At 45.8% G+C, this 23365-nt stretch overlaps 1 protein-coding gene across 1 annotated transcript in view; it reads left to right on the top strand.

Annotated features, from left to right (window-relative positions):
- Positions 1–19637, top strand: part of CNTN4 (contactin 4) — a 132356-nt gene extending 112719 nt beyond the window's left edge. The window contains exons 12-22 of the mRNA XM_041425712.1: positions 5395–5570; positions 6639–6759; positions 8066–8224; positions 10075–10224; positions 10862–10932; positions 12744–12978; positions 14360–14475; positions 14868–15054; positions 15550–15662; positions 16938–17106; positions 18018–19637. Coding sequence (XP_041281646.1) covers positions 5395–5570; positions 6639–6759; positions 8066–8224; positions 10075–10224; positions 10862–10932; positions 12744–12978; positions 14360–14475; positions 14868–15054; positions 15550–15662; positions 16938–17106; positions 18018–18118 — 1598 coding nt within the window. The 3' untranslated portion in view covers positions 18119–19637. The remainder of the gene's footprint in view (positions 1–5394; positions 5571–6638; positions 6760–8065; positions 8225–10074; positions 10225–10861; positions 10933–12743; positions 12979–14359; positions 14476–14867; positions 15055–15549; positions 15663–16937; positions 17107–18017) is intronic.
- The last annotated feature ends 3728 nt before the right edge of the window (positions 19638–23365 follow it).

Below are 23365 nucleotides of genomic sequence, written 5' to 3'. Positions count from 1 at the left end.
CAAATACTGTAAATACTTAACCTTTTCCCCATTCCTTTTTCATCTCAATTTTGGCCATGCCCCATGAAGTACTCAGTCCATTCAGCTGTAATTTGCTCTGCTAATTCCTCTATGTGTTCAGTCATTCATTGGGTTTTAATCTCTTTAATTCAGAGTTGTATTTTCCTCTCTCCTGCACTCTTTTCCTCTTTCCTCTCTCTGATGACAGAGCACTCAAAGCTCCCAGAAGTTTCACCAGTCAGGTCTCAGAGGCTTTTGGCTTATGGTCCTGGATAACTATTTCATTCATAAACAGAAAGGAAAAAAAAGAGCACATTTGAGTATTTTCATGTATTGGACTTTGATTCTTTGGTTGCTCATAGAAACCACATCCTCCAGGATTGATTTTTATTATCTCCAGACATGATTTGCCTTGGAATCAATACAATAATGTAAAATGTCATTGCAAATAGAGGATATTGATCTGAGATGCATTTATTAACTCCCACTGATAAAAGCCAAAATTGGTGAACATGCTGGTATTCAAAAAAAAAAAAAAAAAAGGAAAATGAGTCCCAAATGCTCGAGTTAGACTTCATCTACAAGAAAAACACATATTAAAATCTTGTACAGGAAATGGTTTATGCAGACAAGGAGAAATATATCTGGATCTTTAACACTGTAACACTAATCTGAGAGAATTAGGTAATTAGCTGGTTAATCAAACTCAAATTTGTTGCTCATCTGCCCAGGTCCTCATAAGGAGTATCAGCAGTGAGGAGTATTTCCAACAGACCTTCCCTACTCAGGCAAAAGAGGGAATGGGAGAGGGGCAGGTACTGCAGACCTCAGATAGGCTGAAGTTTGGATTATGATCACTTTCATGATCTTGGAGTCTTTTACAACCTTAATTATTCCATGATTCTGTGGGATCTTGTGCAACATTCCCATTCACTTCCCAGCAGCATGGAATTGCAAACTGGAAAGAAGGCAAGGCTGGAAGAAGCGAGGAAGGAGTAAATCTTTGGAAAATTTCCCTTAGAAGTAGCACAGTCTGAGAGAACTGCTAATTTGGGGGTTGTGGAGGGGAGTTTTGATTTCTTCACGGTTTTTATTCTGGATAAATATGTCAAAACCCAAGTATTCTCTTCTGTTCCTTCTCCTTCAACCTCCTCCTGTGTGCTGGGATAGATGTCTAAATAAGCATTTAGGTATTAGCTGCAGCCAGCCTTGGAAATGCTGACATTATCCCTTCTCTGTTTAATCTGCCTCTGAATGCTCAATTGCACCGATTTAACAACAGGAGCTGCATCTCCTGAGCATGTTCCAGCTCAGCTTTTATTGGAGTCTGACACTCTGTGCTCCTCCAGCAGCCAAGGCTGGCACCACAGGTCCCACTGTCTGCTGAGCACTTGGATATCCTCACCTGTTATTGGATATCCTCAACTGCAACTGGATATCTTTACCTGCTATTGGATATGCTTACCTGCACTCAAATATCCTCACCTGTTATTGGATATCCTTACCTGCAGCTGGATATCCTTATCTGACAGAGGATGTCCTCACCTGCCATTGGATATCGTCATCTGACTTTGAATATCCTTATCTGTTATTGGATATTCTCACCTGCCCCTGGATATCCTCACCTGCAATCAGATATCTTCACGTGTAGTCAGATATCTTCACCTGCACCTGGATATCCTCACCTGCAATCAGATATCTTCACGTGTAATCAGATATCTTCACCTGCATTCAGATATCCTCACCTGCACTCAGATATCCTCACCTGCACTCGGATATGCTCACCTGTAATCAGATATCCTCACCTGCACTCAGATATCCTTACCTGCACTCAGATATCCTCACCTGCACTCGGATATGCTCACCTGTAATCAGATATCCTCACCTGTAATCAGATATCCTCACCTGCACCTGGATATCCTCACCTGCACTCAGATATCCTCACCTGTAATCAGATATCCTCACCTGCACTCGGATATGCTCACCTGTAATCAGATATCTTCACCTGTAATCAGATATCCTCACCTGCAGGGCCCTGCCGGATCCATCCCCTGGAGAGGTTCACACAGCCCCGGGGTTGAGCCGAACTGGGAATGGGATTCTGAGTCCACCTGCTCTGGGAAACCCGCCCTGGTCAGTGGGAATTCTGCTGTGGCAGTTCTGGCACAGAATCGGTGATGTCGTGTCCGGCTCTCCCCACCTCGTTCCAAAGCTGCTCTGACCTATTTTTTTAAGGAGAAAAAAAGCATTATCTGTGAGTGTCAGCCCCTGCTGAGGCTGTGTCACTTGTGTGCTGCCACTGCAGCCCGTGCCACATCCTGCAGATGGATGTGACAGTCGCAGCCCCGCGGGTGTGACAAGCAGAGCTGCTTTCCCTAAACAAATCCTCCCTCCCCATGGACACCCGATCCATTGAGGTGGTTCCCTCGCAGACTGTGACCTCCAGGCCCTGCCCTCGGTCCTGCAGCCTGGGGGGTGCAGTTGGAAATGCAACCCAAAATGCATCCCAGCATCCCAAAATGCATCCCGGCATCCCAAAAGCGTCGGGAGATGCACTCGCAGTGGGCAGCTGATCACGGAGAGAAGGGAAGCAATCACAGCCTTCCCACAGATGGGAGGTGATGCTCAGCTCCCTTTCTTCTAAGGAAGAAAGAAAACTTGGCTGAAATCTCTTGTAGGATAAACCAAATCCATTAAATCCGACAGAAAGACCCCGAGTTGTGGCTGGTGAGGCCGAGGGAGGAGAGGCAGGAAAATCGGGATTTCAGGCGGGACTGAAGGAGGTGAGACGAGTTGGGGTGACCTCGGTGCACCCCAGCAGGGAGGGCTGGGCACCCAGAGCCTGCTCCTGGGGCCAGCAGGGTTTGCTCCAGCCGGGCAGCGTCCCCAGGAGCTCTCAGGCTGCTCAGAGCCGCTGGAAAATCCACGGAAAACTGGGAAGTGCCGCCTCTGTCCCACAGAGAGCATCCTCCCGAGAGTTGTGGGAGGCAGGGAAGGAGCTCTGCTGTTCCCGAGCCTTCAGTGACACCTACAGACTGTCCCTGCCAATGTCACGTCCAGCTGCACTCCTGCCACCCCAGGGATGCTCCAGGCCGGGCTCAGGTTGGATGGCAGCAGGAATTCCCCATGGAAATGTTCCCCTAGCTGGGATTTAACTGATGTGTTCATGTGGCACCTAGGGACAGTGGTGAGGAATGGCTGGACTTGGTGACCTTAAAAGATCTTTTCCAGCCTGAATGATTCGAGGATTCCCTGAAACCTGCAGGAGATTTTGGAAGCAGCAGGCACTCGCAGTTCCTACAGCACCTGCAGGAGCTGTGCTGAGCTGCTCTGGCCTCCAGCAAACACCCATTTCTTGATAAAATTCATATAAATCTTAGAATTCTATACTTAATACTCTCTATACAGGTTTATATAAACCTATAATGTTTTTTATTTAATAGGTTTTTATTTAAAGGGTTTTTACTTAATACTCTCTATACAGGTTTATATAAACCTATAATGTTTTTTATTTAATAGGTTTTTATTTAAAGGGTTTTTACTTAATACTCTCTATACAGGTTTATATAAACCTATAATGTTCTAACTATATAAACCTATAATATTCTAACTATGTTCTAGAATATAAGTATTCCATAAAGAATATTTTATATTATAGATCTAATATATTCTACAAATGTAATTGTATAGAATTCTGGAACACAAATTACATACCAGAATTCTGTATTCTCTAATCTGTTCTATAGTCTAAAATTCTATATAATTATATCTTCTATCTATAATATATTTATATATTATATATAAATATAAAATTATATATAAATTATATATTGTATACATTATATAACTATATATTTACAGCCTTTATATTTTTCACTCCTTTCATGTTTATAAACACCTGAGAAATATTTCATGTATTAATTCATTGATTAATTAAGTGTCATAACAGTTGTTCTAAGAGTTCCTCTGCTTGGTCAGAAGTAAACACAAAATACAGAGGAATTAAACTTGTCCAAGATAATACAGCCAGGTCCCTGAGGACTTGATCTGAAATCTCTATAGACAGCAACAAAATCTTTCTCACCACCTCCTGCAGACTTTTGATAAGGCTGAAAATCCAGGAACAGCTTTGCATCCCCTGATTTCCGTGAGCAGTTCTGCCCAGTCCATATCTGTGCTGCTGTATCTTTATTATTTCAGCAGAGAATTAAGCAGTTGGACAACAGGCTCAGGAAGAAGTTGTTAAGATTTTGGTGTCATGTACCAGAGATTGACTAATACTGGTATTATTTTAGCATGACAGCTGTGCAGAGTAGATTTTTTGGAATAACCAAAAATATCTATCTCTGTATGATTTCCAGACTTTTGGTCTCATTGTTAAGCAATATTTTTTCTCTTTTTCATTCCCTCTGAGGCCCTGTAGAAAAAAAAAAGTGCTGCATTTTTGTCAACAGGAATGGAAGAGAAATGTTAACTTTAGAGGCAGAGGGAATTCACGGGCACAGACGAGGAGCTGGAGTCTGCATAATGCGTCGTGGCTCATCTTTCTGTGCCACCACCCTGCCCACACTGAGGTGAAAAATAGACAATTAAACCAGTGGTGGAGGAGCTGTGGAGCTCCAGCTGAGAGAAGGGATTAGTCCTGAGCAAGGGAGGAGCTGCTGCCTGTGGTTGACACGGACCCTGGCACGTCACACATCCAGGTCTGGGCTTCCCTTTGGAAGCGTCCTGGTTTGGAGCCTCCCCTCTGCTTCGGCTCCCTGGAATGCTCAGCACATCAAGGGTTTGGGTTCCGTGCTGTGGGAGGTCCTGCTGGTATCACTCAGCATTTATCTTCATCCTCCTTGCCTGAGGAAAGGATGTGAGATGTGAAGGCATCCATCCGAGCGTGGCCAGTTCTCAGTAAATATAATAACAATAATCTCAGCCTGATCTTTGCCTTCCCAGGTATGGCCAGATTAACAACTTCTGGTTTTAATACAAACTTTTTATTCCAGTTTTGGTGATTTTACATTTAATTTAGGAACAACAGAAAAGCTTTTTAATAACCATGGTAAGCAATGTATGTGTGAAACACTCCTTGAAGTGAGAAGATTCAAATAAGAGAATCTCGGATAAAAAGTTTTAATCAAGCCTTTCAGATCTTCTGCACTCTTTTCCAGACTCTTCTTTCCTCCTTCTTCATCAGGAGGGTGGCTGGAAGGGGATTCTGGAGGGTTTATTAAGTGTTTATTAAGTGTTCTAGAGAAAGGATAAACCCAAAGATGGAATAATTCACTTGTTGATTTAAGGACCTTGCTAAGGGATCACTGCTTAGGATCTCTCTACAATGTCTCTGCTCCTCAGGAGAACAAGAATAATCCCTTTTTTTCCCCCTTTCTTTGTTGTTTGTAGATCCAACCCGGGTCATGGTGTCCCCTTTCAGCATGGATGTCACAGTTGGAGAAAGCATTGTCCTGCCTTGCCAGGTGTCCCACGACCACTCCCTGGACATCGTGTTCACCTGGTCATTCAACGGGCACCTGATAGACTTTGAGAAAGATGGGGACCACTTTGAAAGGGTTGGAGGGGTAAGTATTAAATCTGGCAAGGTGGGTCATGCAGAAAAGGTTGCTAACAGAAGGAACTGGATGAAGGCAGCAAGGAAAAGGAGGAAAGAAATGGAAAATTTTCAGCAGAGGTAGAAAACTGGGAAGGGTTTTGCATGTTGCTCTGAGGGAGGTTTTAGAGAGCAACAGGTCTCAGGCATGGTGACAGCTCATGTTTGCATTTGTCAGGAGTGAAATTTAATGCTGAAAGGAAAAGGAGGTGCAATTTCCAAGCCTTGCTCTTATCCCTTAAAAAAAATAATGAAAAGGTGAACTCACAGATTAATGCACAGGGCTCACAGCAGCAGCCATGGCTTTTTGGGGTGACTGCTCCTGTTGTGGCCCACAGAGCTAAAATTACAAACCTTATTAATATTCCTCAGTCCAAAAGCCACAACCATGAGGCTTCCCTGAGATTTCCAATGTATCAAATGCTTTGTGTCTGCAGAGAAACAGAGAGAGGTTCTCAGCATCCACTACATCCAGAAACCTAATTAGTTCTATTCAACAGTTAATCAGACATGCACTTGGCGTTTGGAAAACAAATTACTGCTGGTGTGTGATGCAAGATTTCCTCAGAGAGTGCAGTTCTCATGATCTTCAGCACAAAAGTGCTGGGCAATCAAAATGCTGGCTGGGACACAAAGCCATGGAACTACTGCTGATATCTCCAAATTTGGGCTGGGCTTCCCTTGCAGGAGAGATGGAGACACAACCTGGGCCTCTGGATGGCAGAGAGGGTAAAAACTGGATATCCAGAGAGAAAAAGGAGCATTCAGAGTGAACCTGTCCTGCACTGTCACGTTGTTTTAATGGGGAAAGTGCTCAACAGCCCCCAGCCCTGCTCCTTGGAGGAGCCAGAATTTTAGGGATGCTCCCTCTCCTACCTTCCAGACAGACCCCCATCATTTCAACAGGCCATGGCTCCTATTGCTGATGTTTTCATCAGCCAGTATAACGTAAATCCATTAGTCACAGTGTCCTTCATGTGATAATGATGTTTAGGGTTCATTAAAAAGTAATTGTAACCACTTTTCCCTACTTTATCAGCAGGATTCAGCGGGTGATTTGATGATCAGGAGCATCCAGCTGAAGCACGCAGGGAAATACGTCTGCATGGTGCAAACAAGTGTGGACAAGCTCTCAGCTGCTGCAGACCTGATTGTAAGAGGTATTTGCATTTTGCTACTGTTGTTGGTGGTGTTGTAGAATTTTTATTTTTTTTTCCCTGCCTTTTGCAATCCCTGGGCTCAGAGACAGCCCAGCATCTTGTAATTAATCTGAGAAAAAAAAAAGCTCTGAGTACACGCTGGGGTTCACAGCATCAACCAGAGCATGAGAAGTGTTTCAGATGCTCCCAGAACAGAGCCAGCCCTGGTACCTGTCTGTGTCCTGAATGCCAGCCCTGCACCCCCTGAGCTCCTTTGTGCCATGACCTGTGCAGCAGGAGCAGCATCCAGCTACTGGCAGCATTTCTGCCAAGCTACGTTATTCTTTGATAGAATAAACATGATTTAGTGACTTCACTGATTTATTGAGATCTCTTCATTACCATGCACAGGTGATGCGTAAGTTTGACTTTAACAGAGCTGTAATTAATTACCCTGAGTCTGTGCCCTTATGGAAATATGATTTATATTTTCCTGCTTGTTAACTTTGGGGAAGGCAAACTTGGGTGCTGCTCTGTCCCTGCTACCCTTGGTTCTCATAAACAGGAGGAATATTAAGTTCTCACAGGGAAATGACCCTTGATGGTGATAAAAGTACTTATCTTGTCACTCCCTAAAAACACCAGGGATGTTAAAACATCAGCACAGGGTGCCCAGAGCAGCTGTGCCTGCCTCTGGATCCCTGAAAGTATCCAAGGCCAGGCTGGACAGGGCTTGGAGCAGCCTGGGCCAGTGGAAGGTGTCCCTGCCATGGCAGGAATGGGACAGGATGGGATTTAAGGTCCGTTCTGTGACTCCCTGAGATGGGCACAGACTGAGCCTCATGCACCACCTGGGCAGCAATGGCCATGGGATGGAGCAGAGGGGTCTCTCCCCACCTGCTGTTCCCAGGAGAGCTTCACAGCTTAAAACCACCCCAGCAGTGAGGCACAGCACCCTGGTGTGTCCCCCATGGCTCATCCCTCCCAGCCCAGCAGTGGACACAACACCCTGGTGTGTCCCCCATGGCTCATCCCTCCCAGCCCAGCAGTGGACACAACACCCTGGTGTGACCCCATGGCTCATCCCTCCCTCCCACCCCAGCAGTGGACACAACACCCTGGTGTGTCCCCCATGGCTCATCCCTCCCTCCCAACCCAGCAGTGAGGCACAGCACCCTCGTGTGTCCCCCATGGCTCATCCCTCCCAGCCCAGCCAGGTGAGCAGAGCTGGAGCTGCCCCAGCTGCTCTATCCCCCCATCCCCAGGAAGGGAAGGTGACCCCAGCGCTTCCTCCTCCAGTCACTCGATTCTCCTGCAACCCCCCCAGGTCCCCCGGGCCCCCCCGAGGCCGTGACCATCGAGGAGGTGACAGACAGCACGGCCCAGCTGTCCTGGAGGCCGGGGGCAGACAACCACAGCCCCATCACCATGTACGCAGTGCAGGCGCGCACGCCCTTCTCGGTGGGCTGGCAGGCAGTGAGCACAGGTAAGGTGCCAGAACCCAGGACATCCCTCTGGGTGCCCTGGCTGGCTTGTGCCCCCTGGCAGGGGCTCGGAGATCCTGGCAGGAAGGCAAAGACACTTGGGATTTCGATCTTGACCCATGGAGTAAATTACTAACCTTGTATGAAGAATTACAAGTTTAAGTAGCGTAACAGTAGTTGTCACAGGGTGAAAAGTGGAATTTTGAAGATTTTTGCCATAGGGGTCTAGGAGGCAAGATGGAGGGACTTGGGCATTGTCCTGTCTTTCCTCCTTCTTCTTCCTAGCCTCCATCTTCTTGGTGGTGCTGACACATTTAGACTGGCCTAAAGTAGAAGTAGACAGTCTAACACAGACGATAGGTACTGGAAAATAACTGTAAATAAAGCACATGTAGTTTTTAGTATAAAAAGACAGCACCGCCTCAGGGCAGGGCAGTGTGCCCTTGACAGACCTGCAGAGCAGAACTCTGCGGGTCTGAGAGAAAATATTTTAGATAATAGATAATAAACGACCTTGTGAACACGAGCTGAAGAATCCCAACTCTTTCTTCGGCCACCGGGCTGGGAAAAAGGGACTCTCGGGTCATCCTGACAGCAGAAAACCTGAGAGTAAAGCAGCTCCAGGGGGGCAAACCCACCCTCAAGGGCTGCAGAGAGGGCCAGCACGCTGCTGCTTGGTGCAGGACAGCTGGGTTTTTATTTATTCAGTTCATTGTAGGTGTTGTGTTTGAGTCTGATTGGCTAATGGTCTCTCAAAACTCAGTTTATTGGTTGGTAATAGTTAGGGTACAAGCTTATCAAACTTTTCCCTTTTAGACAGTTTATATTTATTTTTTTCACAGATTCTCACAGGATAGACTTTTAATTTTATAGGTATAAATTTCATAAGAATAGACTTTTTCTTTCTATTTTTTTCTCTTTTTTTGTTTCTTTCTATTTCTATTTCTTTCTATTCTTTCATAAGAATAGATAGTTTTGTAAACTGATTTTCATTTTTATAATTTTTTTCTCAAGGGAATAAGTAGATTTTCACTGTTACAGGATTCTATTCTTATGAAAGCTGACAGGTTTCTCACAGGAACTTATCAGGCTAGCTATTAGCTCAGCCAAAGTAACAAAGCCTGATTTTACAAGGCCTTTCTTTTATAAGATTTTTACCTGTGTGTAACACCTCAGCACCCACCCACGGCTCCTTTGGCCAGCTCTGGCCCCTGATGTGAAAAGCAATTTCCTTGGCTGCAGAGCACTGCTTTTATTAAGTAGTTTCAGGTTTGGCAACCCAAAGATTTAGGGTGCAGTCAGTGCCATTACTCACCCATTTTTCTCATGAATGTTTAAGGGAAAACAGAATGAATTCCTATCTCTTGTTGCCATGCTGGAGATATACAACAGTAATTGTGGTCTATAAAGACATCCCTCAGGGACAGACCGTGTCATCCAGTCTGTCTTTAAGGAGAATTATTTTCCTGATAGAGGGAAAAATCCCATGATGTAATTGCTCATTCCGTCAGAGGTTAATTTTGTTCCAGTAACCGTTAAACAGAGACAACAGTGTGTTTCAAAAAGAGAAAAATAAAGACCCTCCAAACCTGTTGCCTTGACACTTTGTTTACACACTGTGGCAATTTTGGAGAAACTCTTTAATGGCAGGAATTTCTGGGCTAAAAGCACTGGGGTTTAATGCTGCCTCTTTCACTTCTTTGCAGTTGGCAAAATGCTAGAAAGATGCGAGAAAATTTATCAGTCCTTCTTGGTACTTACGTTAAGCCCTCACCTCTAAGGAAAAGGGATTTCCCCGTGCCTTTTGCCCAGCAGTATTTTAATATCTACATTTAATTTCCTTGCACCCCAGTCCCAGAGGTCATCGACGGCAGGACGTTCACGGCCACGGTGGTGGGGCTGAACCCCTGGGTGGAGTACGAGTTCAGAGTGGTGGCTGCCAACCTCATCGGCATCGGGGAGCCCAGCAGGCCCTCCGAGAAGAGAAGAACTGAGGAGGCTCGTAAGTGCTGCTGGGCAGGGGGGCTGAGGGTGAAATCTTGGTGGAATAAATGCCAAGAGATGCCCCAGTTGTGGGGAAGCCCTGGCAAGTGGCTCCGCTGTTCCACAGAAGAACCAAATATGAAACAGGAAAATCACAGAATAACGAGGTTGGAAGAGACCTCTAAGATTGTCAAATCCAACCTGTGCCCTAACACCTCAACCAGACTATAGCACCAAGTGCCATGTCCAGTCTGTTTTTAAACACATCCAGAGATGGTGATTCTACACCTCCCTGGGAGGAGCATTCCAATACTTTATCCATTCTTTTGGTGAAATTTTCTTTCCTAATATCCAACCTATACCTTCCCTGACGTAGCTTGAGAAAATAAATAAAAGACCTTTTTCAATGGAGGACAAATGTTTAAACTGAACAATTAGAGACTGAATACACAAGTTAATTGACGTACTTTTAATATACTATTATTGACATACTTTTAATGTGCTGTTTGCCATGGCAAATTAGTCATGTTAACAGCTCCTGGCCCCAGCAGGGAAGGGCCAGCAGTGTCCTGTTGCTGCACAGCTCTGCTCCATCTCCCTGTGGGTTCTGGGTTCCAAAGCTGTCACATCCATCTTCTGCATTTATCTTTTTGCAGTCCCTGAGGTGACCCCAGCTAATGTCAGTGGAGGTGGAGGCAGCAAGTCTGAGCTGGTCATTACCTGGGAGGTGAGTCTCACTCCAGCCCGCCCTGAGCCTTCTGGGGATTTCAAAGGTTTGTCAGTAAAAAAGCCCAGATTGTGTGATAAAATCAGCCCAGCTGGTCAGATGGAGCTAAAGGATGCGCCAACCCCAGCCCCAGGGAAGTGAGGGGCAGGGACCATGGGGAGCAGGATTTGCTACCAGCTCAGCTCCCCATGACCCTCAGCACATCCACATGGCAAAATGTGGATGGCCAGGAGCCACCCAAGAGATAAAACAGGCTTGGAACATCCTGACCTGGTGGGGAATTGCTGTGGTGGCTCCCAGCTTCCTCCCTCCTCCTCCCTGGGATGTAAGGCAGCAAACAGCTCAGAGCCAGCACAAGGCATGCTGGCTTTCATTGCTGCTGATGGCAGCCAGCAAGAGGAGATGCAGAGAAGAGAAATGTTTAATATTCCTTAAGGCAGACAGGGTTAGAACTTTAGTCATTTGTCTGCTCATATTTTCGTGTTGTGATGCGATGCAGCTGGCATATTTCTCCTAATAATGAACTCCACTAGACATGTTAACGCTTCCATTTAGCACTATTTCTGACCAAGCTGGCAGGATGAATCGTCAGAGATATTTCTGAGGTTATTAAAAACCTATAAATGGGTTTTTGTCCTCACCACACAGCTCAATGTGCTAAATTTCCTCCTCTGTTGGACTAATTAGTTACGCCGTGTCTCCTAAAGATACTGCAATATGTTTCAAAAACACACATGGCCAGAACATCAGCCATTGGTTTGAGATATAATTTGCACAAAATATCATTTGTGTTTTGATAGAAGAGTGGTTTTACTCTTTTAAATGTCCAGAAGCCTTTTCTTTATGTGAGCCTTCCAATACAGAGCAGGGTGCAGTCACCAGTAACCCGTGTTCAAGCTCCATGGACATCTCAGGGAGGGTGGCCCATAATTATGGATTGTTTTAATACTGGAACCTTTGGGTTTAGTGCAGCTTTTTAGGGGGCTGCCAGCCTCAGAGTAGGAAGTGTCAGTGTGTCCAGGGTGTGTTCTTTGGGGCTTCGTGTGTGATCCCAAAGCCATGAGAGCAGCTGCACATGTGTTGGGAAAGCAGGAACGGTGTCCTTGCTTCGCCCCAGCAAACCTCAGGCTCTTCACAAAGCCTAAAATTACATCAGCAATGGAGGCCCCATCTAGGCAGAGAGGGAAGGAAAATTAGCTTTAGGAGAAGGGTCTTCTGGAGGTGCTGCTTCCTGTTTCATGGAGCAGAAAGGCTCTGGTGCAGGCAGGATGGGGTGAATTCAGGTTGGATGTGATGTAGGACCTCCTGCACCTCCATCTCCAGTGCTGTGTACAGAATGCCAGATTCACAGAATTACAGAATCCCAGAATCACAGAATTACTGGATCCCAGATTCACAGAATTACAGAATCCCAGAATCACAGAATTACTGGATCCCAGATTCACAGAATTACAGAATCCCAGAATCACAGAATTACAGAGTCACAGAATTACCAAGTGCCAGAACCACAGAATCACACAATCCCAGAATCACAGGATTACGGAATCCCAGAATCACAGAATTACTGAATCACAGAATTACCAAATCCCAGAATCCCAGAATAACACAATCCCAGAATCCCAGAATCACACAATCCCAGATTCCCAGAATCACACAATCCCAGAATCACACAATCCCAGAATTAACTAGTTTGGAAAACACCTCTGAGATCACCAAGTGCAACCTAGGACTGAAGAGGACCAAGAGGAATCCGCGGGGTTCCGCCGGGAAGGTCAGTGTGCGCTGAAGCCGCCGTTTGTCCCTGCCCACAGACGGTGCCCGAGGAGCTGCAGAACGGGGGTGGCTTTGGCTACGTGGTGGCCTTCCGGCCCCTGGGCACGGTCAGCTGGATGCAGACGGTGGTGGCCTCGCCGGACGCCGCCCGCTACGTGTTCCGCAACGAGAGCCTGCCGCCCTTCTCGCCCTACGAGGTCAAGGTGGGCGTCTACAACAACAAGGGGGAAGGCTCCTTCAGCCCCGTCACCGTCGTCTACTCTGCAGAGGAAGGTAGAGATGAGCCCTCCCTAAATCTTCTCCCTCCCCTCCATGTGTTGGTTTTCTCAGTTTTTACAGAGATGCGGAATTGAGAGGCGTTTTAAAAGATTTTGTTTTATTACCAGTCTTGATAAGGGTGAGACATAAGAGATGTGAAACTTAACGCTATTCTGTTAGAAGCTAACCTATCTCTGGGTTACAATACTTTATAAATGCTTTTCAGCCCATTGGCTTTTGCCACACAATGCTGCTATTACTTCTAATATGAATCACCTATATTTCTACTCCACGTGGTCTTGCTATAATGCATCTTTCACAGTTCTAATTCTCTAAAATATTTGATCTCTTTGCAAGGCCATATTTTCAAACTTGTCGAAACTTGTTTTTAATTTAATCTCTCTCTCTCAACAATGTTATCTCTATTCTATGGTCTTCCTAACTCAGCACACCTTACCTCAGTGTTTGCATACAGATGTACAAGACTGTGTAAGCTTTCTATCAAGTTTTAAAAATTCTTTACAAATCCATTTCTCACACTCATGCTGCAGGGTCTTGTTTGAGTAAAGCAGATGGGACTCAGTTTCTTCATGCAGGAAAGCCAAATCTTTATTGCATAGTTCATATTTTTATGGGATTATCAGAAGGCACCATGTTAGACCTAACAATTGGCTGACAATGCATTGACACTCAGGTCATTGGTTGGTAAATGGTATTTTCATGTCTATCAAACTTCTTTATTTTTGGTTAGCTTATGTATTTTTTCACTGATTCTTATGGGACAGGTTTATTGTTTATGCAGTTGAAAACAGTTCTCTTACTAAAATAGGTTTTTCTATTAACTGTTTCCCATTCCTTTAATTCTTTCTTCTGGGAACTACCAGGATAACTGCACCTAGCTGAAGCAGCAGGCCTAAATCACAATTTTATAAGGCCTTTCTTTAATAACATCTTTACCTGTGTGTAACAGGGTTTGGTTTCCACCTTGACACATCCTTTGATACCTCAGCCTTGCTCTGATTTATAATAAATGGCGAACCGTGATTAATTCTTTTCAATAGTCATTAAAATAACATTAATCATAATGAAATCTTTTGATATTAATGGAAAAGTAATATGTAATCTGGGAAGAATTCTGTGGAGATTTAGTATGAATTAATGTCCACTGATTAGAAAATGTTCCCACTTGTCCTAATTACAGTACATGGTATCCTGGGTTGAGTTTAGTAATGACATCTTATTATTTCTGAGGGAGCACAGCCTGACAGGCCATCGGTTTGAAACATGGACATTTGTTTGCTTCCTTCCTTGTGCAATGAGGAAAATAAATCCCCTGATGTTTGGGACTAATTGAACATCGAATTGAAAAGCCTTACTTCTATTTTTAACTGCCCAGAGCCAACGAGAGCCCCAACCACTGTTTTGGCCAGAAGCATTTCTGCCTCAGACGTCGAAGTTTCCTGGGCTCCCCCGTGGGAGAACCAGCACAAAGGAAGAATACAGGGATATGAGGTATGGGAAACAATGCAGGATCCTTTCAGCAGCCAGCTTTGAGAGGACACAGCAATGTCCTCGTCCTGCTCCTCCTGCCAAGGGTGTGTTCCTAAAGTGGATTTGCTTCTCTTTGCCTCTGGTGCACAGAGATTTCTCTCACAAGGTTAAAAATTCCACCTTTCTGCGTGGGATCTGGCTGGAAATGCAGCCCTCCCTGAAGGTGCTGCCACCTTGGGGTGCCAGGCTTGGGGAGGGAGCTCTGGAGCCGGGCTGGTCCCCAGCAGGGCCAGGGATGGTGGCAGGGAGCAGGAGCTGTCCCTGGGAGCAGATCTGGGGTGGTGACAGGAACAAGGGGGTGCTGCCAGCCCCTCTGGGGCCGGGCACTGCCACAGCCCTGCTCTGCCTCCCAGGTGCGCTGCTGGCGGCACGACGAGAAGGAGGAAAACGCCAAAAGGATCCGGACGGTCGGGAACCAGACATCCACAAAAGTCAGCAACCTGAGGGGCAATGCCCTCTACCACCTGGCAGTCAGGGCCTACAACACGGCTGGCACCGGCCCCTCCAGCGCCGCTGTCAACGTCACCACCAAAAAGCCACGTGAGTGTTGGCAGGGATGCCCTGGCAGGGTCCAGCCACTGCTCCCCTCTCTCATTTCCCAGCACTCTTGAGTCTGAAGGAGCTGTCAGACTTCTCCTTGCCAGGTTTTTGTGCAGATTTACCAGGCTCAGCCTTTTTATTTCATATTTTTCATGAGGTTCTTCCCGGTGTTAAGTAAGCAGAGCATGCAAAACTGAAATCACAGCTGTGCAGGCAAATTAAATATTTATCTCCGTGTTCAAGAGGGCTTTTTTCCTCTGGTCTGAAGCATGTTGAGCAACTGACTGAATCCCTTTTTCATTTAAAGCCCCGTGTCGTGTCACACCTCCTGTGACCTTGAGGACACAGATCAGTGGAGCAGCTCGTTAGCTTTCCAGAGGGACAGGGCTCTGGGCAGGCTCAGCTGTGCTGCTGGGAGCCCCACTGGCACTGGAAGGGATCCAGCTGGGAATTGATTCTCCTCAATAACGTGGTGCTGTCTATTTTTTGGTGTAGCACCAAGTCAGCCCCCCGGGAACATCGTGTGGAATTCATCCGACTCCAAGATCATCCTGAACTGGGACCAGGTGAAAGCCTTGGACAACGAGTCAGAAGTGAGAGGCTACAAAGTGAGTATTTCCATGGTACATTCATGATTTCCCAGGTCACATCTGGGGCATTCCTCCAAAACCAGAGCCATGCCTGTGTATGTAAGCACATTTTTCCTGCAGCTCCCACCTGCAGAACCTCTCTCCTGCCTTCTGTGGAAACTTCCCAAAGGCTGTAGTTGGCTCCTTAATTGCAGATAAATAAAATGCTTTTTTAATAGCTCCCATTTCCTTCAGAAAGCCAAGCCAAGAGGAAAAGACAGAGAATCCTCATTAGGAGCAGTTTTAATAGGACATAATTTAACTAGAGAGAAACCTTGGGAAGAATTCAGCTCCACCACCTTCCACAAGGGCTTCATTTAGCCCAAAAAGACGCTGTCCTGGGGTTGGAGTTGTGCAAACATTTCCCACCAGAGCCTGAGCCAGTGAAGGACCTGGCCATGCTCCATGTTTTATTCCCAGTCTGGATGCCAGCAGCTTGGCGAGCCTGTGCCAGCTCCCCTCAATTCCTGCACCAACTTTTAAGTGTCTTTGGTGCTCTGTATGGGCTCATCAAAAATAAGTAATTCCTCAGGGGTTTTAGTCCAAACCTCAGATGAACCTCAGCAATCTGGACCAGCTTTTCACTACATATTTTAGGTTTGAAATGCAAATTAAGGAGTCAGTTGGAAGAGGGAGAGAGAGACTCATCACCCTGGAAAAGCATCTAGAGAGCTTCTAAAACATTCTCCTTTAACTTACTGTAAGGATAGCACAACCACATGGATTTATTTCCTGAATCATTGCAAAACATTGCCTATTTTTCTTCTTTTTGCCTAGAAATGTTGTATTTTATGACACAATTTATGATATAAATTAGTACAACTCCCACAGCTCAGAAGGTCGTTCACAAAAGTCATTTATTCTGGGAAACCATTGGTGGCACTGTATCAAATATCCCAACTCAGTTTCCAGAAGCAGCATAAAAAGGAGTTTCTGACCTCTATAAAGAAGTTTTTACTTTTAGAGGGGTTTATTTCAGTTTGACCTAGGCAAGGGTTTCTCTGAGGAGCTCCACCAGGTGCCAGTGCTGTGTTAGTGCTGCTGATCAGCAGTGTCACCCCCTGCCCAGGCACTGCCACCTCTGTGCTGGTGTCCCCAGCAAATCCCACATGTCCCCTGTGTCACCAGACCACTCCTGAGCATGAGGGGCAGGAAAAGAGCAGTATCACCTCTGGGCACCCTGAGGTGGGCAGCCCTGAGCACAGCGGGCAGCTCTGCCCTTTCTGCCTCCTGTTCTCTCTCCCTTGGCCGCAGGTTTTGTACAGGTGGAACAGGGAGAGCAGCACGTCTGTCATAGAAACAAATAAAACCTCAGTGGAGCTGTCCCTGCCCTTTGATGAGGATTACATCATCGAGATCAAACCCTTCAGCGACGGCGGCGACGGCAGCAGCAGCGAGCAAATCCGAATCCCAAAGATATCCAGTAAGGATGGGGGGATTGGGCTCTGTGCCCCAGGGCCCCACCAGCAGATATTCCAGTCCCTGATTCTGATTTCATCCCAAAAGCAAGATTCAGCTGTAAGAAATGCCATCTTAAGTAGTTCTATTTGTATTTAAGGTTTCCAGACACTTTCCCTTCTCAGTCCCATGTGCTAAATGTATTGTTTCACTGCAATTCACTATAACCAAATGCAGCGTGCAGAGGCTTCTAAATCTATAAGGCTACTGTACAACCATATCCCAGTGTGTGCTGGATGCATAAATATTTATTTAGAGAAATGAGATGGTGTAGAAGAACAAACACAAAGAGTATTTTATTACACAACATGGCTTTTGCAAAATCTCCGTGTCCCTTCTTCCATTAATAATGTCCCAGTTTATAAGCTGCATTAAATCAGGAGCCTCTGCAATGCAGGAATATGGCATTAAAATCACAGTGATGTAAAAAAACCCTGGGTGAGAGCAGAGTTCTCCCCAGCGTGGCTGTGTAAACCATGCAGAGGAATTTAATCAGCAGCACAGGAGACGGAAGGGGAGCTGGAACACGCCAGCTCCCATTTGCTCCAGGCCAGGGGTCACGGAGCAGGTACACGGCTCCTCCAGGATGGGAGGCACAAGGAACAGCTGGAATATGGTGCAATTGTGAAAAAATACCAAATAATGATAAGCAGGCAGCGTGTGAAATAACAGAACTGTGAGAGAAGCCTCAACACAACGAGGGCAGGAATTGAAAAGAAACCAAAATTCAGTTGGAAAGGTGACCGTGAAGAGGATGAGGGGGCTGTGCTTTATCCCAGGAAAGGGAATATAAACCTTGGGGGAGGTGGATTAAGGAAGAGTTCTGGGATTGTTCCCTGCTCACCTCTGGCTCCTTCTTCCCCTCTCACCTCTCAGATGCCTACGCCAGAGGCTCGGGCTCATCGACCTCCAGCGCCTGCACGCTGTCAGCCCTCAGCACAATCATGATCTCCCTCACAGCCCGCTCCAGTTTATGACAACAATGACATCGAGGACTTCTTCTTTATAATATAAGCAACATTTAGCTAGTTGTTTTGGAGACACCCAGTACTAAGTAATATTGTGGTTTGAGTACATCTTACTACTGGAAAAAAAAAAATGTTTATGCTTCTTTAGGAATGGCATTATACAGTACTTCCTCAAAGCAAATATAGCTTTGTCTGAAGTTTCCTTGGAAACTCTGCAATGCACTGAAAACATCTGTAATACGATGTTACCAAAGCAGTTTACATATGTCCTTATATGCATATTTTTTATTATATATTTAGTGTTTTATAGAATTTTTTAAAGTTAACATATGATGTAGATATTAATTTTTTTCCTCTGCTATAAAATGCTACGGACGACATTATCACGAAAATATTGTTTGGGATTTTTTCCTTTACGACGGAGAGCTCCAAGTTGTTCTTGGCAAACTGGCTGGAGTTGACTGTACAGTTTTACAGGGCAGGACTGATCCAGACCCGGATTGTAACAGGCTGAGTTTCACTGGCAGTTCCAGCGACTCCTGTGTTGAACCCAGGGCTTCTAACACACCTTTCATCCAGAGCTCTGAGCAGGACAAACTCGAAACACTCAGAAGAGCAGAATTTTGGAAACCCACGTGGGTTTTGGTTGGTTGTGGACTACAGGAGACGTAGCCAATATTCCAGCATCGTGCAGCGAGGAGGGGCTGTGAAATTGCTTTGCCTTGATCATAATTAGCATCAAATTGGGTGGGGAAATGAAGATCCTGCAGAGCCGTGACCTCTGCCTGCGGTGACACAACGGGACGGCCGCCGGCCTCGTGTTGGGTACACACCCAACCTTTGGAGATCTAATTCCAAGGAAATTCCTCACATTTGGGGATTAATTCCAAGGAAATCAGAACACGGCCACTCTGAGACAGAAAGCTGCTCTGGGCTCGTTCTTTGGGACACAACTGCTCATCCTTGGTAACTCCACTCTCCAGACAACGCTTGGGAACCTGGCCCGGAGCGCTGCCCCAGCTCCGGGTTATCCATGGAAAAGTGGGAATCTCCCCGAGATCCCCGCTGGAAGTTTGCCTTTCCTTACAAACTCTTCCCAGATGCCTGGAGGCAGAACAGAGTCACACCAGAAAACAACAATATCCACACCGGAATAATTCTTCTCAAGAGAAGGACTGTTTGTTACTACGGGGAATTTTGTAAGTTCAGACGGGATAACGCTGGAAAAGGCAATGGAATTTTCTATACAATTTTCAACTTTCAATGCGCTGCAGTGGTATTTTTTTTTTTTCTCCTGATAGCTTGAATTTGCCTGTAACTTGTCTCTTTTGCTTACAAAATAATACAGTTAACTTTTAGACCTTCTAAATATATTTATTCAGTAACTCATAATCAGGATTCCACTTGTGTAAAAGTCAGGGTTGTTGACCAGAGAAATATTGTCAGTATTTCAAGCTGTGTTCCTTTCTTAGTTTGATATGGTTACTTCTATGTAAAAAAAATAAAATAAGTAAAACTTTAAAAAAAATCCACAAAACGAAGAAAAATGAAATTAAAAAAAAAAAAAGCTTCTGTAGTTTTCTCCCCGGTGTAAATGATATTTATCAGTGATCTAGCAGATGTAATCTTTTTTTAAAGGTATTGGTAATAAATATTCTGTCATTTGTAAAGATACTTGTCTTCCAGGAGCCTTTTTCCTCCACTTTTTGTTCTGCCTAGTGAGAAATTTCCCCTCAGAGCCTGCTGACACTGTCACTGATGTGAAGATACAAGAGTTGGTTTAAATCAAAACTTTGTAAAGGCAGAAAAAAAAATCTATTTATACACCTCTGGTCTAATTCTGCTCCCAAAACTGTCCAAAAAACATGAGCAGGTGCATTTTTGGTGTGTTTTGTAGAGCTGTGAGCTGTCCAAGCTCATGGGAATGGAGCATCTCTGACCCTGTGGCTGGAGCAAAGCCCTTCCAGGCATTGCCTCTGCCTATCCTGGGGATTCCTGAGGATTTTGGGAGCATGGCTTGAAACCACTAAATCCACCAAGCCACATTTCCAGTCCTTTCAGGGCAGGAGTTGAACGGGGCTCTCTGCATTCCAAAGGAGCAACGCTGCACTTCTGTGGAGGCCTGTGGGTCTGCCAGGGCCCTGCAGCCTCTGCCATGGACTCCTGTGACATGCTGTCAATCAACCCCAGAGCCACTCCCCCTGTTGGCCCATTGGCTGTCCAACCCTGTTAACCATATATGGTCATGGTTCTAGCAGTTTCTCTGTTGTTTGTACTGTCATTGGTCTGTACCCCTGTCTGTTTGCCCTTCTGTTTTCCTATTGGTCAATTTAATAATTTTTCCCACCCACAGCTTCAGGTGATTGGTTGTTGCTGTTAGCTCCACCCCTTTGTAGCAGTATATAATCCTGGACCCAGCACTTTTCTGTATTTTTGTTCCTGGACTTTCAGTGTGTTGGTGGTATAAACACCCCTGGAAATCCGTACAGATTTAAATAACCAACTGTCTCAGAGAGCTGCTGCTGCTGGGGGTGGTGTTTGCTGTGAGCTTGGTGGGACTCTCTCCCTGTGGGGATGTTTCAAGAAGGCTGCAGCTCCCTGCCACCTGCCCACGCTGCAACACACCTCACAATGAAGCAGAAAAATAAACCGGCCCTGTAGCACAATTTCTGTTTCTAAAAATAAAATTGTGGTTTTCAGAGGAAGGCAAAGAGCAGCTCCTAGGGGTGCTGTCCTGGACGCAGCAGGGCAGGAGCAGTGAGGGGGTTGGGAGCTGGGTTTGAAGGGGAAAAAAAAGAGAAATTAATACTTGTGTGCAGTGGGGGCTGGGGGCTGGAGATCTGGGATGGTGGTACCAAAACCTGACACAGCCCTGGGTGTGGCCTGGGATCCTGGACAAGTTCCATTTTCCCACCCATGTTGCCTGGAATGAAGATTTCTCTCCAGGTATCATGATCATGAGGAGGAGCTCGGCCAGGAATTGTCCTCATCCTGTATCCTTGGTTCTCCAGGATGTGAGATCACTAAAGGTGAGTGGGCTGGACCTGCAGCCTGGTGGGGGAAGTGCTGCTACTCCTGCTTTACACCAGGTTGGATTTATTTACCAGTGTGAGTAGAAGTGTGGCTGCTGGCTCTCCAAGCCATCCAGCTCATGTCCCCAAGAGGACTCATCCTGGAAATACCAAGGACCTAACATGCAAAATACATTTAAATACATTGCATTCAGCTCTGCAATAGCTTGCCATGGGAATGGAGTTATATGCAGAAATCTTATTTATTAGGCCATTTAAAGGCATGATATAAAATACATTCCAATAAGTGAATTCTCTTTAGTCTCATTTTTAGGATTTTACTAATGAAAGTCTGATTTCAGAGTGTTAAAGTTGGGCCCCTCAAATCCATTAAAAGCACATGCAGGAGAGACATTGGAGGCGCCAGCGTTATATTAATGAGCTACATTAATTTTGATGGAGCAATGCTACTTCACCCAGATGAGAACTGGCGTATTTATTATAATTCTTTTTAGTTTGTAGTACTTGGGAATTCTGTTTCTTTAGGTGCCTTCCAAAGAACTTCCTGGCTGGATCAAATCTCTATTTTTATTCTTTGTTAACATGTTTAACCCAGCTCCATAGGCAGGAGGTTTCTTGGAATTAGAAGGAATTCTGCAAGAGCAGGAGGACTTCATGTGCCACAGCCAGGGAGGTCAGAGCCCAAGGTCTGGGGCAGGAGGTTGATTTAGGAACTCCCACAGAACACAGGGAAAGAAATAAATCAGAAACTGAGGCTGTCTCAAACCCAGACTATGTAAGACGGAACAACAGAGAGCAAAAAACCCAGGCTGCAATATTGGGCTTGGATTTTCAGAATTACTGGAGTTGCACACCCAGGAGGAGCCCAGCTCATTGCAGCTCAGACTCTTAAGAGTACCAGGCAGTCCTTGGCACATTTATTTAATGGTTTCACATTTGCCAGCTCTGTTCCAAGGCTGCTTTGTTTTGTCAGTGCAATTGAGGAAGTTTATCTGTTTATGCCATTTTTCTTTTTTCTTATTTCCCCCTCTTAAGCTTTAATCTCTGGTGGCAGGAAGCACAAACAATCCCTGGTTGTCCTCCTGCAGATGCTGCCAGGTGATGCCAGAGCCTGACAAAGAGCCTTGGATGGGAAAGGAGCCACCTGTGAGTGTCCTGAGCCTGCCCAGTGCTGAGGTCCTGGGGAGCAGCCAGCTGGGCAGGGGATCCCACCCATCCCATCCCAATCCCAGCAGGATTTCCTCCCTCAGGAGTGTAAGAATCACAGGTGAAACTCTGGTTTATACTCAAACGTGGTACCTGAGTGTACAGAAGGAGCAGGCACAGTGTAGCTTTGCTCACAGGATTAGTCAGGTGCACAAGCAAACAAACTTGTCTTAAATAACCTACAAAACACACAAGTTTTTGGTGTTTTATAAAGTCCTGAGACAGATCAGAGAACCACAGAATATTATGAGTTGGACAGATCCCACAAGGATTGAGTCCAATCGGGGATCAAACCACAACCTTGGTGTGATCAGCACCGTGCTCTGGGCAGCTGAGCTGATCCCAGGTGTTCCCCTGCCTCCCAAAATGGTGCTGTGTCACTTGCAAAGCAGGGTTAGGTGCCTTTGAGCCATGCAGAGGACTCTGGCCATGCACTGTCCCCACGCAGGGTGGTCTGGCTGCACAGTCACACCTGCCCTGACCCAGGAATTGCATTTCCAGGGATGTTTTTCAGGTGGAAATTCACCGTTTCATTACAAAGCGTAGCAGCAAAGGCCAGGTGAGTGTCTCTGCTCTCATGGTGGCCTTGCTGTGCAGCACTGGAGGTGACAGCACTGCGTGCTTCACAACTTTTTCCTTCTTTTCCCAGTGTTTGACTCCTCTTGGTCACTTCCAGGATCACCTTGTTGCATCCACAGAGTTGTGCCAAACCCAGTTTTGCATCTCCAGTTGTCAGAGCAAAGTAAAACAAACATCCGAAAGATTAAGGTGCCAACCAGAAAAAATGAATCCATTGGCTCTTTTGCAAGTTTTTTTGGGTTTTTTGGGGTTTTTTTGGTTTTTTTTTTTTTTCCTACACAGCCCTTGTGCCATGAGCTTCAATCCTGCTTGAGCTGGAACTTTCTGTTTGGTAACAAGGCACCTGGTGGAGGCAAATTCTCATCCCTGCTGGGAACAGGGACACAGAGAGGTGACACAGAGCCCTCTCCAGCGCTGGTGGGTGATGTTGTGGAGCCTC

The sequence above is a fragment of the Onychostruthus taczanowskii genome, unplaced genomic scaffold, assembly GCF_017590055.1.
Source record: "Onychostruthus taczanowskii isolate IOZ18803 unplaced genomic scaffold, ASM1759005v1 scaffold9, whole genome shotgun sequence".
Lineage (NCBI taxonomy): Eukaryota > Metazoa > Chordata > Aves > Passeriformes > Passeridae > Onychostruthus > Onychostruthus taczanowskii.
The sequence above is the reverse complement of the archived record's forward strand: the minus strand, read 5'-3'. Positions and strand labels throughout refer to the sequence as shown.